Source organism: Trichechus manatus, unplaced genomic scaffold (genome assembly GCF_000243295.1).
Source record: "Trichechus manatus latirostris isolate Lorelei unplaced genomic scaffold, TriManLat1.0 scaffold00053, whole genome shotgun sequence".
NCBI classification, from domain to species: Eukaryota; Metazoa; Chordata; class Mammalia; order Sirenia; family Trichechidae; genus Trichechus; species Trichechus manatus.
This window is the reverse complement of record NW_004443989.1, coordinates 6,659,119-6,674,390: the sequence shown is the minus strand read 5'-3', so window position 1 is coordinate 6,674,390 and position 15,272 is coordinate 6,659,119. Positions and strand designations below refer to the sequence as shown.

Genomic DNA, 15,272 nt, shown 5'->3' with positions numbered 1-15,272 from the left:
TAAAAGTCAAATTATCAGGTCCAAGAATTTACACCTTTCATGACTCCTGATTCTCAAGCTGTTCTCTGGAAAGCCAAAGCTAACTAAGGGTACTGACCTCCTCTGAGATGCCTCTGAGTCTCCCTTCCTGGTCTCCAGCCCCCAAGGGTTCATGTAGGCCTGAGGAGCTCTACTGATGAGATTGGGGCCCACCAATGTCACCCTGTTGGGGTTTAACTCCACGTCTGCTCCCACTGAGACCCCCTAAAGTTGCACAGCCCCAGGTTTGATGAGGCACAGAAATAACAAGCTCAGTGGGAAGAAAACAATCTTTGAAAGCCACAGCTCTGCACCCAGGGTGGGCAAGTGTGAACACTCACTTGATAAGTAGCAATCATTTCCCGGTTCAGGGTCTGTGTCACTGAGACGCTGCCAGTGTTCTCATTGATCCTGAAAATTCCTTTAGGGTCTTGATCCACTCCCTTCCCAGTGAGCCGGAACTTGGAACCTTCTGGTCTGTCACTATCGACTACCTGGTCAGAGAAACAAGAGCAGACATTCAAGACTCTGGCAAGAAAACACATTGTAAGCACACTCCAGTGACCTGTCCACTAATAACAGGTGCCAGCACAAAGGTGCCAGGTGAACAACGGTTTGACTAAAGCAGCATGGCCAAAAATAGCATCGCTGCTTAACACCTTTCATCCTAATATGCAGATCGTTGCAGCTTATAGCCTGGTGAGCTTACCAGCACTGGGTGAAATATAATGATGGACCTAGAAGGGCAATAGCTCCAGAAAGTTCAAGGTTGGACATTTATATTATTTTTAACTCCTGGGAAACAGACTTTTTTTTTCCCTTCCTGTAAGCAAGACCAAACAGGCAATGAAACCCATTTATTCAACAATCATATGCTGGGCAGGCATTGATTAAAGTTCTAGGTATTTACCTGTATCAAATCATTACAGAGCCACTTACCGCGCTGCTTCTACTAGGTACTAGGCATGGTGCTGCGAAATCCTTTACACACATTTTCTTCAAACCTCACAACAATGCTGGGGGCAGGGGACATTTTTTTGGTTGTTGTTAGTTTCCTTGAGTTGGCTCCAACTTATGGTGATCTTATGTATAACAGAAGGAAATGTTGCCCAGTCCCATGCCTTCTTCATGATGATTGGTATGTTTTAGTCCAGTTGCAGCTATTGTATCAGTCCATCTCATAGAAGGTTTCCTTCATTTTTGCTGACCCTCTACTTTACCAGACATGATGTTCCTTTCCAGAGATTGGTCTTTCCTGATTACGTGACCAAAGTTATGAAGTCTCGCCATACTCCCTTCTAAGGAGCATTCTGAGTGACATTACTATTCTTATTTAATGGATGGAACCACTGAGACATGGAGAGATGAAGCAAGCTGGCCATGGTCACAACTATCACCAAGATGAATAAAGGATTCAAACTCAGATCTTCTGTTTCTCTGGAGGCACTGCTGTGCTACACTGTCACTTTTAAATTAACTTAAGGGACATCTATAGATTGTCAACATTGGCTGGAAATCTGAGAATTAAATATAGAAGGTAAGGAGCAGGAAGGTAGCTCTAAGCAAGAAAACAGCACAAACAAAGGAAGGCAGACAGGCAAGGGAGAGCCCAGAAAAATCCAGAAATGGAAAGTCATTTGTGGCTTGAATAAAAATGAGGTTGAGAGGTGGCTGGGGACCAAATCATGAGGGTCTTTTTATGGCATTTGAAGACGTCCAACTAAAACAAGAGCTGTTATTTGCATAAGATGGTTCTAGAGCTTATCCCAAGTTTTCATCTATATTTAATGTCACTTTATCATCAATACCTGTGAACTCCGTTATAACAAAATCATCCTAAAGGTCATGAACACAATAGACATTCCTAGCTTTCAGGACATACAGATAAAAGAAAGCTGATGCGAATCGAGCCTTAGCCAACTTACAAATGAAAACGCATGTATCCAGACATAGTCAAGCATGCCTTGAGGTTTATGTGGCCAGTGTAGGCAATGTGTCTCCTCCCAGTATAAACCAGGATTCCCAGAGGCCATTTTTGCTGCCACCAAGCCTGCAATTCTGAAGGCTGACACCAGGTGGCAGTGATGCCTAAGACAGGATAAGCCTCATGCTAAGGTTCACCTGGTATGACCAGCTAGTTGAGTCAGAGCATCACACGGTTCCAATAGGCAATGCAGTTTTTTTCTAATTTAAAATGTTCTTTATTAAAATAAGCTGAGAGTTTTCATTAAACACTAGTTACTTCTGTTTGTATTTTTAAGATTAACAGAAAATACTCTCTAAGGCAAGATTAAAAATAAGGTATGTGATACCTTCTGATGAAAAGTTTTAATCACTGCTTTACTTGATTTAATCCAACTGACATTCTCCCCGCCTTGTCCCACTCCCCACACCTGCAGCTACTTGGAAGCTCTGCGAGATCAAGAGCAAGGCTGAAGCTCAAAACTGGATCCCACTGCCTGGTGCAGTCCCTGGCATGCAACAGAATTAACGAAGAATACCACTGTTCAGACACACATGCCTCAGTCCCAGCTTTGACAATGACCACTTGCACATGATCCTTTGTCCCTTTGTCCCTCAACTTCCTCATCTGTAAAATGGGGATAATTATTTCCAGGGTTATTGAGGATACAATGAGATAGTGTACAGAAAGGACAGCTCCTGGCACATGGAAAGCTCAAGAAATGGTAGCTAATAATGCCAATAATAATAGTAATAATCACAACAAATTATACTTTTTTGCTAATAGGTTAGATCAACACCTCCAGGGATAAAATGCATCTTAGCAATAACATAAACACTCCCTTTCTAAAAGAACAGCTTTCCTTTTTAAAAACTGCTCCCGCACCTCTCTGGTTGGAGGGAGACATGCCCTGGGAGGGGAAGGGGCAGCTGAGCAAACTCTGCTCTTTCTCACCACCGTGCTTATCATTGCTCCCCTCCTTCTTATCCTAGGGCCCTAACAAGGCCTCACCTTGTGGCCCTAAGCACGCCTGAGATAGGCGGGTCCTTCCCAAAAGGCCCCATCAACCAAAGGCAATGTGATGAGACATGAACATAGGCGACCTACAAGAGCTATGGAGCAGTCTACTTCCCGCTATCAGACTTCTGACCTGTCTGTGCCAGACCCAGGGTCCATGGTGAGGTCTTGCTGGAGATGCTTCGCAGCCTCTCTTCTCCCTCTTGACTCTTCTGCTTCCCAAGCAATGGGAGTCAGCACCCCATACCTCCTGGGAGAGTCAGGGTGGGAGACACCTGAAAGCCCCTTGGGGAACAATGGCCACCCTCCCATCCCTCCATCTGCTACTCACCCTGGACTCAGAAATTCTCCAGGGTGACTTTTCCTTCTGTAAATGCCAAGTCTGTGTCATTTCTCCCTGGCTCTCAGGGAGCTCCCACCACTTCACCTTAGCTAAGCAGGGTCCCGGACAGAGAAGCAGTTTAATTAGCACTTACAGCTAGATTTAAATGACTGATTCCCCAGGGAAGGAGGAAGTCCCGCTGTGAGCTCCTCTGCCTGGTGCTGCACAGTCCTGTCTCTCTCTGGATTTTTTTTTTTTTTCCCCTGGCTTTGAAAATATCTAAACTGTATGCTGTACAGCTAAGTCCACTTTGCAGGCACACCAAGACCACAGCCTGGAACAGCTCGTCTGGATGGATGACCCCCACAGCGCCCCAGCATGGGGTGAGGGAACCTAACTTCCAGGAAGGGAGCCCTTTCTCTTAGACCAGTGGTTCCCAAGATGTGGGCCTCCAACCACCAGCAGCAGCATTACTGGAATTTGTTAGAAATGCAAATTCTCAGGACCCACCCAGACCACCTGAATCACAAATGCTGGGGTTGGGGCCAGGCAATCTGAGCTTTAGCAAGTCCCCCCACCCCTGTCACGCCAACCCCAGGTGGTTCTGATGCACACCTGAGTGGGAGAACCTCTGCTTTAGACTGAGCGGTTAGCCCCGGAGTGCCACTGTAACTGATTCTCGTCCCCACTGCCACAGTTTGCAGCCTTCCGCTGGAAAAGGTTGGGTTTGTTTGTTTCCTTCTTTATACATCTATTACTTTTAAACTTATACCACTAAAAGGAACTCTTAAAATCTGTTTTCTAGAACCTCAGTAAAGCAGAACTGGTATTTCTCCACACCACTAGGCCGACAACAAGACAAGCTTTAAAGGCACCCAAGGAACACCGAAGGGAGGTATGGAAGTGGGCTGTCTCTCCAGGGAGAAGCCAAGAACTTGGCTCAATTCAGATTCAGGGAGAACCTCCAGTTCTTCTTACTCTCTGCCTCTCTGGCTTCTAGGTCGCCAGGTGGGGTTTCAGAGGGACTTCGGCCCACTCCAGTCTTGCTTAGCTTGGGAGACAGGAGGCGCGCAATGGCTATAAGCCCAAGGCTACCCCCCGCCACACTGCAAAACAATTGGATGCAAGTCAAGTGAGTTTCCAAACCTGTTGCTGTCGAGTCAATTCCGAATTCACAGCGACCTTATAGCAAACAAAAACCAAAAAAACAAACCTGTTGCCATCAAGTCGATTCCGACTCATATAGGACAGAGTAGAACTGCCCCCATAGGGTTTCCAAGGAGCAGCTGGCAGATTTGAACTGCTGACCTTTTGGTTACCAGCCATAGCTCTTAACCACTGAGCCACCAGGGCTTCCTCTAGTGAGCAGGTGACCTTTATTATACTAGTTAAAAAAACCAAAACCAAACCAGTTGCCATTGAGTCCACTGCAACTCATGTGGTCAGAGTGGAACTGTGCCCCATGAGGTTTTCAATGGCTGTGATCTTTCGGAAGTAGATCACCAGGGCTTTCTTCCGAGGTGCGTCTGGGTGGACTCAAATAGCCAACCTTTCAGTTACTGGCTGAGAGCTTAACCGTTTGTGCCACCCGGGGACTTATGTTAAAGTTCTAAAAATTGTCCAGCAGAGGCTGCGGTCCTTTTGTTGTTGTTTAATGTGGTGGGATGGAAGAAATCCAGAGTACTCCTTCTGGCCAGAATGAATCCCGCAGAGTCACTTAGGACTGCAGCAGCTGTTAATATCCACTGTACTGCATAGCAGGGCTTCGCAATTAGCTAGTCCTTCCTATTATTCTTGTAATTCAGCACCTCTTTTCACAGTGGGTTATTGTTTTTCACTTGTCTTCTGAGTCAGAATGGAAAAAATAGCTAATGATGAGAAAGAACTTGGACCCCAGGTGCCTGTGTCCTGGAAAAGGCACGTAAGTAGCACACAGGAATCTTGCTGGGTACCCGGGCGATGGACTTCAAGCTGCCTGAGGCGGGGGAGCAGTCAGCACACCAGCTGTGTCCTGTGGTATAGCTGAGACTGGAGCCTTCTGCACCCCAGGGGAGGCAGGTAATACTGGGGGCTGGAGGGAGGCAAAACAGTCCTGGTGGTGCAGTGGTTAAGCGCTTGGTTGCTAACTGAAAGGTCGACAGTTTGAACCCACCAGCCACTCTGTAGGAGAAAGATGTGGCAATCTGCTTCTGTAAAGATTACAGCCTTGGAAACCCTATGGGGCAGTTCTACTCTGTCTTATAGGGTCTCTATGAGTCAGAATCAATCTGATGGCAACGGGTTTACAGAGCAAGGCAGTGAAGACTTGGTTTGCATTTCAAAGGACCTTTTTGTCACATACTTCTTACAGAATTCAACACATTATGGCCAAAGCCAGCGTCCCCTCTGGTTCCCACAGCTAAGTCCTGTCCCCACATCTATTCTCTGCTGCGAGGAACTAGTGATGCCAGGCTGTATGTGTTTTTAAAGCATTTTTCTATGAATTTACATGCGTATATATGTACCCATAGAATATATAGCAGTTTTGAATGTTTTTACCTAAGTAGGATCATTCTGTATGAAATTCTTCTACATATTTTTCTACTCAGTTTGGTTGAAGTATTTATTCAATCATTCATTTCTGAACACTTTTGGGGGAATCATTTTAGGTTTACATAAATGTTGCAAAGATACTACAGAGAGTTGCCTTCTACCTTTCACCCTGTTGTCCCCACTGTTAACATTTTACATAACCAAGGGACATCTGTCCCAAGAAATGAGCACTGACACAGTACCATTAACTAAACTCCAGATCTTAGGTAAGTGCATTTCGTCAGTTTTTTCACTACCATCCTTTTCCTGGTCCAGGATCCAATCCAGGATCCCATGTTGCCTTTAGTTGATGTGGTTTTTAATTTTACATTCTGGTTGTTCCCCGTGAGATCAGACTTTTCCTTAATTGCACTGATATCAGTTGGGTTATTTTCCCCTATAGAAAATGTAGTCATTGTAGCAAAGTGACACAGCCACCAGTTCTGTACATCATCACTGCAATCAGGGCTTCTGGCTCTACCGTCTGCCAATCCCCATCCTCAGTGCTTTAACTCAGGTCTGCATCACATATTTTTGCCTATTTTGTTCCCAGGACCTAGCACACAGTAGGTTTCCAATATTTCCAGTAAGTATTTGCTTAATGAATAAGTAAATGAATATTTTAGTAGTTTTCTAACTCGATCTCCTTCACTCGTTGCAATCATTCTAAAACGCCAGCTTGGATCTGACAAGGACAGTACCTAGATTAAAACCTTTCCATGGCTCCTACTGCCCTCAGGTAAAGTCCTAGAGGCTGTCTTGGGTGAGTCTCTACCTGATCCTGCATCCCTGCCTTTTACCACAACCAGCCATGAGCCTTCTGAACTTTGCCCGGCTTCTCTGGGATGCATGCCTGCTGCTCCTTTTCCCTGGACCCCCGTCTCCCACTCTGTCTGCTGGGGAGACCCCTCCTCATCTCCCTGGATGCAGAGTTGGGGTTAGCCACTCGCTGAAGCTCTCCTGGCCCCTTCGCATCCCCTAGTCCTTGTAGACTTTACCATGTCCCCTCCCTTGGGCTCTTGCCCTACTTACCAGCAGCGTCTGTGAACACAAAGACAGAGATTGCTTCTTTGTGGCTATAGGTAACTATCCCTCAAGCTATTTATTTCTTATTCCCTTTCACATTTCCCTAGCTGAGAACACAGAAGACACTCGATTAACACTTCGAGTGAAGAAGTGCAACTTTATTTGCAAGTTTGCAAGTTTTTATATGATTGTAAAATGCTCCATAAACTCACAAATTAAAAATAAGGTCTGTTGTACTTTTTTTTTTTTTTTTTTTTAAATGCAGTCACTTTACTTGTGTAGCAGCAATGCCTTTTCATTTCTTTTTTTTTTTACAAATCCCCAGTGGTAACTTCCCAGGCAGTGGTAATACTTAGAAGTGGGTCTAGGACTTAGTGACCATCCCCTGCCGCTATAATCTGTAATGGGACCCCTTATGCAAGGATCTTCTGTCTAAGGAAAACATTGCTCATGCAAAGCAGCATCAGGACAAATACACTAACACCCTTTCCCATCATATCCAACTAGACTGCTGCCTCTTAAGGAGTCCCGGTGGTGCAATGGTTAAGCGCTTGGCTGTTAACTGAAAGACTGGGCTGTTCGAACTCACAAGGGTTCTGTGGGAGAAAAGACCTGGTGATCTGCTCCTGTAAAGATGACAGCCTAGGAAACCCTATGGGGCAGCTCTACTCTGTCCTATAGGGTCACTGTGAGTCGGAACTGACTCGACGGTGTACAACCACGTGGCAAGTCTGGAGAGCCTTCTTTTCATAGGATAGAAAACTATACAGGCAACATAATCAAAAGAATGTAAAACTAGCAAATAATTAGAAACCCTCTCCCCAAAAAATGACCAAAGGGAATAATTCACATGTGAACACCTTTGGGTCATGAAGATTGGAGTAATTTTTTTCCCTTCATTCTTACAACATTTTCAGTTTTAAAAAATGAGCCTATTGTTATTTCTAACTATTTTTATACATGTAAGAGGAATTATTTGAGCTTGATGTAAGTGCTAATTAAAAAATGTTTGCTACTCCACGTTAAAGAGAAAAAAAAAAGACTTATTGCCTTCATCTATCGTTATTGAAAACATTTGTGTTTATCGTTAGACGGCCTCTCTACTATAATCTGTAAGCATTAATTAATTCTCAGTTGTGGTTTAGTCCTTGACATGCTTTTGAACTTGAAGACACTCGGCCATTCAGCACTCTAGGCAGCTGTTATATCCATGCCTTTCTCTCACTCCCAGGCTGCTCAACTACTTTCAGCCTCTAGGTCGTAAATTAACAGAGAGCTAAGGAGAAGCCAGGGCCAAGAGTCCCAGTACACTAGGGGAGAATGATGGAACCAACACTCTGCCAACCCAGTGAAAGGGGCACCCAAACTCATACCTGGAAGCTCACCTCGTAAGACCAGTGGTTCCCATACTAGCTAGGGATGGCTGTGTTTGCCACCAAGTTCAAAATGCTTTCCACTGTTCATGGAAGTTGATAAGATTAAGAGAAGAGTAGTTCACTTGGGAAGGGAAATCAAACTTCAGGAACACATGACTAGGGGATATTTGATTCTACCATCCTTACCCTTCACCATCTATTAACAGTGCCAGCTTTGTTTCATTTCTTCTTTCATAATGAAGACGTTTAATATTATGCCTAAGCACAGCTTAAGCTGAGTTCCATAGGATTTGATATTGTTTTTCATTTTATTTTATGACAGTCTATAATTTCTGGTTTTTATATTCTCTGTGCTCCAGATTTTTTTAAGGAGAGTATATCTTAATATCTAAGTGTTCACAGGGTTTTAAGTATTTATTTATAATTTATCACGTAACAATGTGGATTATGAAATTTCTGATTTTGAGTTTTTTTAAATTTATTAATAACCATGTGCAGCATCATCTTTTCTAAATGATCCACGGATGTATGGAAAAAATGAGTATTCTGTCTTTGTAGGATATATTTTCATATTTCTCAATCTGTACCAGTATTTATTGGTTATATTATTCAGAACCTTTATATCCTTGCTTCCACCACCCATCTGTCAGTTTGTCATACTGTGGTGGCTTGCATGTTGCTGTGATGCTGGAAGCTATGCTGCTGGTCACCAACCATGGTAGACAGGTTTCAGCAGCACTTCCAGACTGAGACAGAGTAGGAAGAAAGCCTTGGTGATCTACTTCTGAAAATCAGCTAATGAAAATCCTGTGGCTCCCAACAGAATATTGTCAGCCATAGTGCTAGAAGATGAGCGCCTTAGGCTGGAAAAAACCTGTTGCCGTTGAGTCAACTCTGACTCATGGGGGAAGGTACTCAAAATACACAGAGGTGGCAACAATGGACTTGAGCATACCAATGATCATGAAGATGGCGCAGGCTCGGGCAGTGTTTTGTTCCATTGTACATAAGGTCACCATGAGTCAGAGCTGAGTCAGAGCCAACTAGACAGCAACTAAGAACAACGGTAGTATTTATTGATTGTATGATTCAGATCCTCTATCTCCTTGCTTATGTTTTGACTACCAAATATGTCACATTTTAAAAGAGATATTTAATCAGGGTACAATTGGTTTTTATCAAATCCTCCTTTGATGTGTCTGACCTGTTGTGGTTTGTTTGGGTGTATAGGGAAAGTCATGTCTCCTCTGTGAATTGTAGAATCTGGCTACTGTCATCCATGACCCAGATTGGACTAAATCATGGATCCTATAAATCACATTCACCTAGTGCATGCTACAGAAACTCTCTACTTCTCCCTTATAGCACTTAATACTGGGATTTTACATAAAATTTAGGGTTTAGACCATCAGTTCCTTGGGGCAGGGACTATGTCTGATTTTATTTACTATTTTACTACCTAGCTAAACCCAGCTCCTGGTACAAAGCAGTTGCTCAAACACATTCATCAAATGAACAAACACATCTCTTCATTTCCCTGAAGGACATGCCCCAGCACATGTCCATAGGGTACCTGTTGAGAACAGAAGGCACGCCATGTACCAGGCTGGGCTTGGGGATGCGGTGGTCCTACCCTCCTGGAGCTTCTAGTCTATGAAGAAACTGGAGTGCAACACACAGCAGTCTTAGCGAGTCTTAGGTGGGTGCTGAGATGATCAGAGAACATGTTATCAGTGTGTAATTGAATGGCTAGGGAAGGCTTCATTATTGGGGTTTACTACTGAAGACATAGTGAAGATGCTAAGAGGCAAGGAGGGAAAAAAGGGAAGGGCTGCCAAACTTACCCCTCCCCTGGCTGAGGACATTCAGGGTCTTATGCATGTATGAGTTACCCGGGCCTAAACACGTAACTGTCACAAGGCTTTGCTCAATGGAAGAGTTGGATTGATGTTTGTTAATATTATCTACCTGACCTGCACCACCATTCACTCAGCCTGTGGGCAGCTTCCCTCCAGTGACTTTAACAAGATACTTCCTTCTTGAGCACAATTTCTTCTGACACATTGTCTCCCCTCCTCCTTTTCTTCCATTCAAAATATTTATTGAGTACTGGTACAACAATGGACATACAGACCAATGGAACAGAATTGAGAACCCAGACGTAAATCCATTCACCTATGGTCAGCTGATCTTTGGCAAAGGACCAAAGTCCATTAAACAGGGAAAAGACAGTCTTTTTAACAAATGCTGCTGGCAAAACTGGACGTCCATCTGTAAAAAAACAAAGCAGGACCAATCCTCACACCTAAAACGATAAAGATCATGGAAGAAAAAATAGCGACAATGTTAGGGGCCCTAATACATGGCATAAATGGAATACGAACCATAGCTAACACTGCACAAGCACCAGAAGATAAACTAGACAACTGGGAGCTCCTAAAAATTAAAAACTTATGCTCATCAAAAGACTTCACCAAAAGAGTAAAAAAAGAACGTACAGACTGGGAAAAAAAATTTGGCTATGACATATCTGACAAAGGTCTAATCTGTAAAATCTATAGAACACTTCAAACCTCAATAACAAAAAGAAATAATCCAATTAAAAAATGGGCAAAGGATATGAACAGATGCTTCACCAAAGAAGACATTCAGGCAGCCAACAGACACATGAGGAAATGTTTGCCATCATTAGCCATTGGAGAAATGCAAATCAAAACTACAACGAGTTAACATCTCACCCCGACATTACTGGCAATAATTAAAAACAAAAAACAAAAAACAGAGAACAGCAAGTGTTGGAGAGGTTGCAAGGAGACTGGAACTCTTATGCACTGCTGGTGGGAATGTAAAATGGTACAAACACTATGGAAAATGATATGGTGCCTCCTTAGAAAGCTTGAAATAGAAATACCATGCAATCCAGCAAACCCTCTCCTAGGAATATGTCTTAGTCATCTAGTGCTGCTACAACAGAAATACCACAAGTGGATGGCTTTAACAAAGAGAAATTTATCTCCCTACAGTAAAGTAGGCTAAAAGTTCAAATTCAGGGCGTCAGCTCCAGGGGAAGGCTTTTTCTCTCTGTCAGCCTTCTCTTCAGTGTTCCCCCTGACTAGGAGCTTCTTGACGCGGGGACCCCAATCCAAAGGATGCGCTCTGCTCCCGGCACTGCTTTCTTGATGGTATGAGGTCCCCCGTCTCATTGCTCACTTCTGTCTTTTATATCTCAAGAGATTGCCTCAGGACACAATCCAGTCTTGTAGATCAGGTCCTGCCTTACTAACACAACTGCCACCCATCCTCCCTCATTAACATCATAGAGGCAGGATTTACAACATATAGGAAACTCACACAGTACCAGGAATCATGGCCCAGCCAAACTGATACACACATTTTTTTTGGGGACATAATTCAAACCATGACAGAATATATCCTAGAGAAATAAGAGTCATCACATGAACAGACATATGCACACCCATGTTCACTGCAGCACTATTCACAATAGCACAAAGATGGAAGCAACCTAAGTGCACATCAACAGATGAATGGATAAACAAACTGTGGTACATACGCACAATGGAGTACTATGCAATGATAAAGAACAATGATAAATCTGTGAAACATCTCATAACATGGATGAATCTGGAGAGCATTATGCTGAGTGAAATAAGTCAATCATAAAAGAACAAATATTATATGAGACCATTATCATAAAAACCCAAGAAAGGGTTTACACACAGAAAAAAACAACTTTGATGGTTATGAGGAAGGGGAGGGGTAGGGAGGGGAAATCACTAACTAGAGAGTAGACAACTGGTAACCTTGGTGACGGGAAAGACAACACACAATACAGGGGAAGTCAGCACAATTTGACCATGACAAAGCCATAGAAGCTTCCTAGATGCATCCAAACACCTTGAGTTGCTCACTGGGGCTGAGGGCTGTGGACCATGGTCTTGGGGGACATCTAGGTCAATTAGCATAACATAGTTCATAAGGAAAATGTTCTACATCCTACTTTGGTGAGTAGTACCTAGGGTTTTAAAAGCTTGTGAGCAGCCATCTAAAATACATCTATTGGTCCCATCACATTCAGAACAAAGGAGAATGAAGAAAACTGAAGACACAAGGAAAATATTAGTCCGAAGGACTAATGAACCACATCAACTGCAGCCTCCACCAGCCTGAGGCCAGAAGAACTAGACGGTGCCCTGCTACCACCACTGACACCTCTAACAGGTATCACAGTAGAGGGTTCTGGACAGAGCTGGAGAAAAATGTAGAGCAAAATTCTAACTCACAAAAAAAGACCAGAATTACTGGCCTGACAGGGAGAAACCCTGAGAATAAGGCCCTCGGACACCCTTTTAGCTCAGTAATGAAGTCACTCCCGAGGTTCACCGTTCAGCCAATGATTAGACAGGCCCATAGGACAAAATAAGACTAATGGGGCACAACAGTCCTGGGACAAGGACTAGAAGGCAGGAGGGGACAGGAAAGCTGGTAATGGGGAAGCCAAGGTTGATAAGGGACAGTGATGACATGTTATGGGGTTGTTAACCATTGTCATAAATCAATATGTGTACTAACTGTTTAATGAGAAACTATTTGTTTTATAAACCTTCATCTAAAGTACAATATAAAAAAATTAAAAAAAAAAAAGTTATCACTGTGCTTTACATGTCTGGACCCAAAGTCCATTCATTTGTCAATTGGTATCATGACTTTGTATCTCTTTGCTATCCAAGACAATGACAGGGGATTCTGTACATCACTTCCTGAATTGATAGTTTCTTAATGCAATACTGTGAGTTTCACTCTACTGAGCATTGGGTCCCTCAAAATATCTTCCTTGGCCCTGCCACTTGTTCTATGCAAAACAAGATGGCCCCTGAAATCTCTGGTAACCTTCTATACCTTCTGTCTCTTTTATTCATGAATCAGATTTATGATGGCAAGGAGTAGCCAGTGAGCCCATCCCTAAAGACTCCACTGCTCTCCTTCTGGGCACAATAGGATTGTACTTCCCCTGCCACTTGGAGTTGGGTGAAGACAAGTTATTTGCTTCAGCCAATTAAGTGTGAGTGGAAATGACTTGTGTTGTGTCAGTTACTTCTGGGCAAAAGCCTCAGGAGTTAGTGTGTTCTTAGACATTCTTTCTTTGCCTTCTCTATGTGACCAACAGTGTTCCTAATAGTGGCTGCCCTATCACCCTGGGTCCCAAAGACAGAACAATGCCTATGAGGATGAGAGCCCCTACCTAACCCTCAATGGACACGGGCTGAAAATGAAACCTTTGTTACTTTAATCCACAAGCTTTGGGGTTGCTCATCACCACAGCAGAACCTAGCCTACCCTGACTAATATACAGTGTGCTTAGCAGAACAGGATTTGGACACTGGTAAACTTGTCTGCTTCCCAGTTCACAGCTCACAAACAATGTAGACTGAAGTGGGGGTGGGGGGTGGGGGTTGTGTGGCCTCTCTTAGCCCCTGTCCCATCCTCTGCACAAAGGGGGAAAGAATGCCTGTCCTAACAGGATTGTCATGAGTAAATGATCTGAGAGATAGCAAATGCTTAAGCACATAAAAATGCTCAATAATTTCAGGCAATTGTTATTTTTACGACTATTATCTGATGATGATGATAATGATGATAACCAAAAAACCAAACTTGTTGCCATTGACTTGATTCCAGCTCATAGTGACCTTATAGGACAGAGTAGAACTGCCCCATAGGCTTTCCAATGTGCAGCTGGTGGATTTGAACCACTGACTTTTTGGTTAGCAGCTGAGCTGTTAACCACTGAACCACCCGGGCTCCTGTCTATATAACAATGATAGAGGCTACCATTTACTAAACACAAACTCTGTGCCACACACCGTTCAAAGCATATTACATACATATTCATTTAATCCTTACAACAACTCTATGACATAAATGCTGATATTAATCTCCTTACAGATGTAGAAACCGAGTCCAACAAACCTTGCCAGAGCAACTAGAAAATGACTTTGGATTTGAACCAAAGCATCTGGAACCCATGCACTTAACCCCTACTGTACGCCATCAACTGATCGGCAGTTACTGGGAGCTTGGGTAAGAGTGCCTATGTGAACAGAATCAACTAGACTTCCAAGCCTGGCACTGATGGAAGCACTCCCAGTCTGGACTCCCCACGATGTGCCCACTCCACCAAGACTGTGGCAACAAATGTGCGTGTCAGGCCTATGTCTGTGGCAGAGCCAGGAGTGGGGACTCTGAGGTCTCAATTCTCAGATTTATATGTATCCAATGGGTCACCCATTCCCTCTGTACATCAAATTACTGGCAGGAACATCTTTAACTTCTCACACTCCCTGAGCTTTATCATAGTAATGGTGCCATTTGGAGGTTTCTGCATGCATTCTGCCATCTAAAAGGATCATAAATTAATCACGCCCTTGGACACTGTTGAAATGTACATATTTCATCTCTTACTACCTTGCCAAACTTTTCTTCCTCACTGGTGCTCTGTTCCTCTCTCTTACATCAGTTCAGATTTTTGAGTTCCCAGAGAAATGTTCAACCAAATATTTACGTACTCATCTGAACCACAGTTCAGAGAAACCAATGTAACAAAATCACCATTATCAACCTGGAGCTACTTCCATTTGGAAGTAATAAACACGAACAACTGAACAACTTCTCCCAGGAAATACACATTGGCTGCCCTTTCACTGAGAATCTCAACGCTTATTCTTATTATTCTTATAATTCAGGACAAAATTTTAAAGTTAAATCAGATGCCTGGAAACACACGCAGTGGCAGCAATAAATAAAATTTCAATCACTTTCAATGGGAAGCCTAGCATTCTGTCTTGCCTTACACGCACCTTAGTTAGATGGACACGTACATGGCTTTGAAGTTGCCCCATTCCCTCACTCAGCTACTATCTCTCACAATCCATCATACCCTAATTTAAAATTTTCAAGGGTT

The 15,272-nt window shown here is 43.4% G+C and overlaps 1 protein-coding gene across 3 annotated transcripts in view; it reads right to left on the bottom strand.

The window, feature by feature from the left end:
• The window catches only part of CDH13 (cadherin 13), a 1,198,041-nt gene that overhangs the window by 578,985 nt on the left and 603,784 nt on the right, over window positions 1–15,272 (bottom strand). For all 3 annotated transcript variants that reach the window (XM_004377722.1, XM_004377723.1, XM_004377721.2), the window contains one exon: window positions 360–512. In XM_004377722.1, the coding sequence (XP_004377779.1) occupies window positions 360–512 (153 nt within the window). The remainder of the gene's footprint in view (window positions 1–359; window positions 513–15,272) is intronic.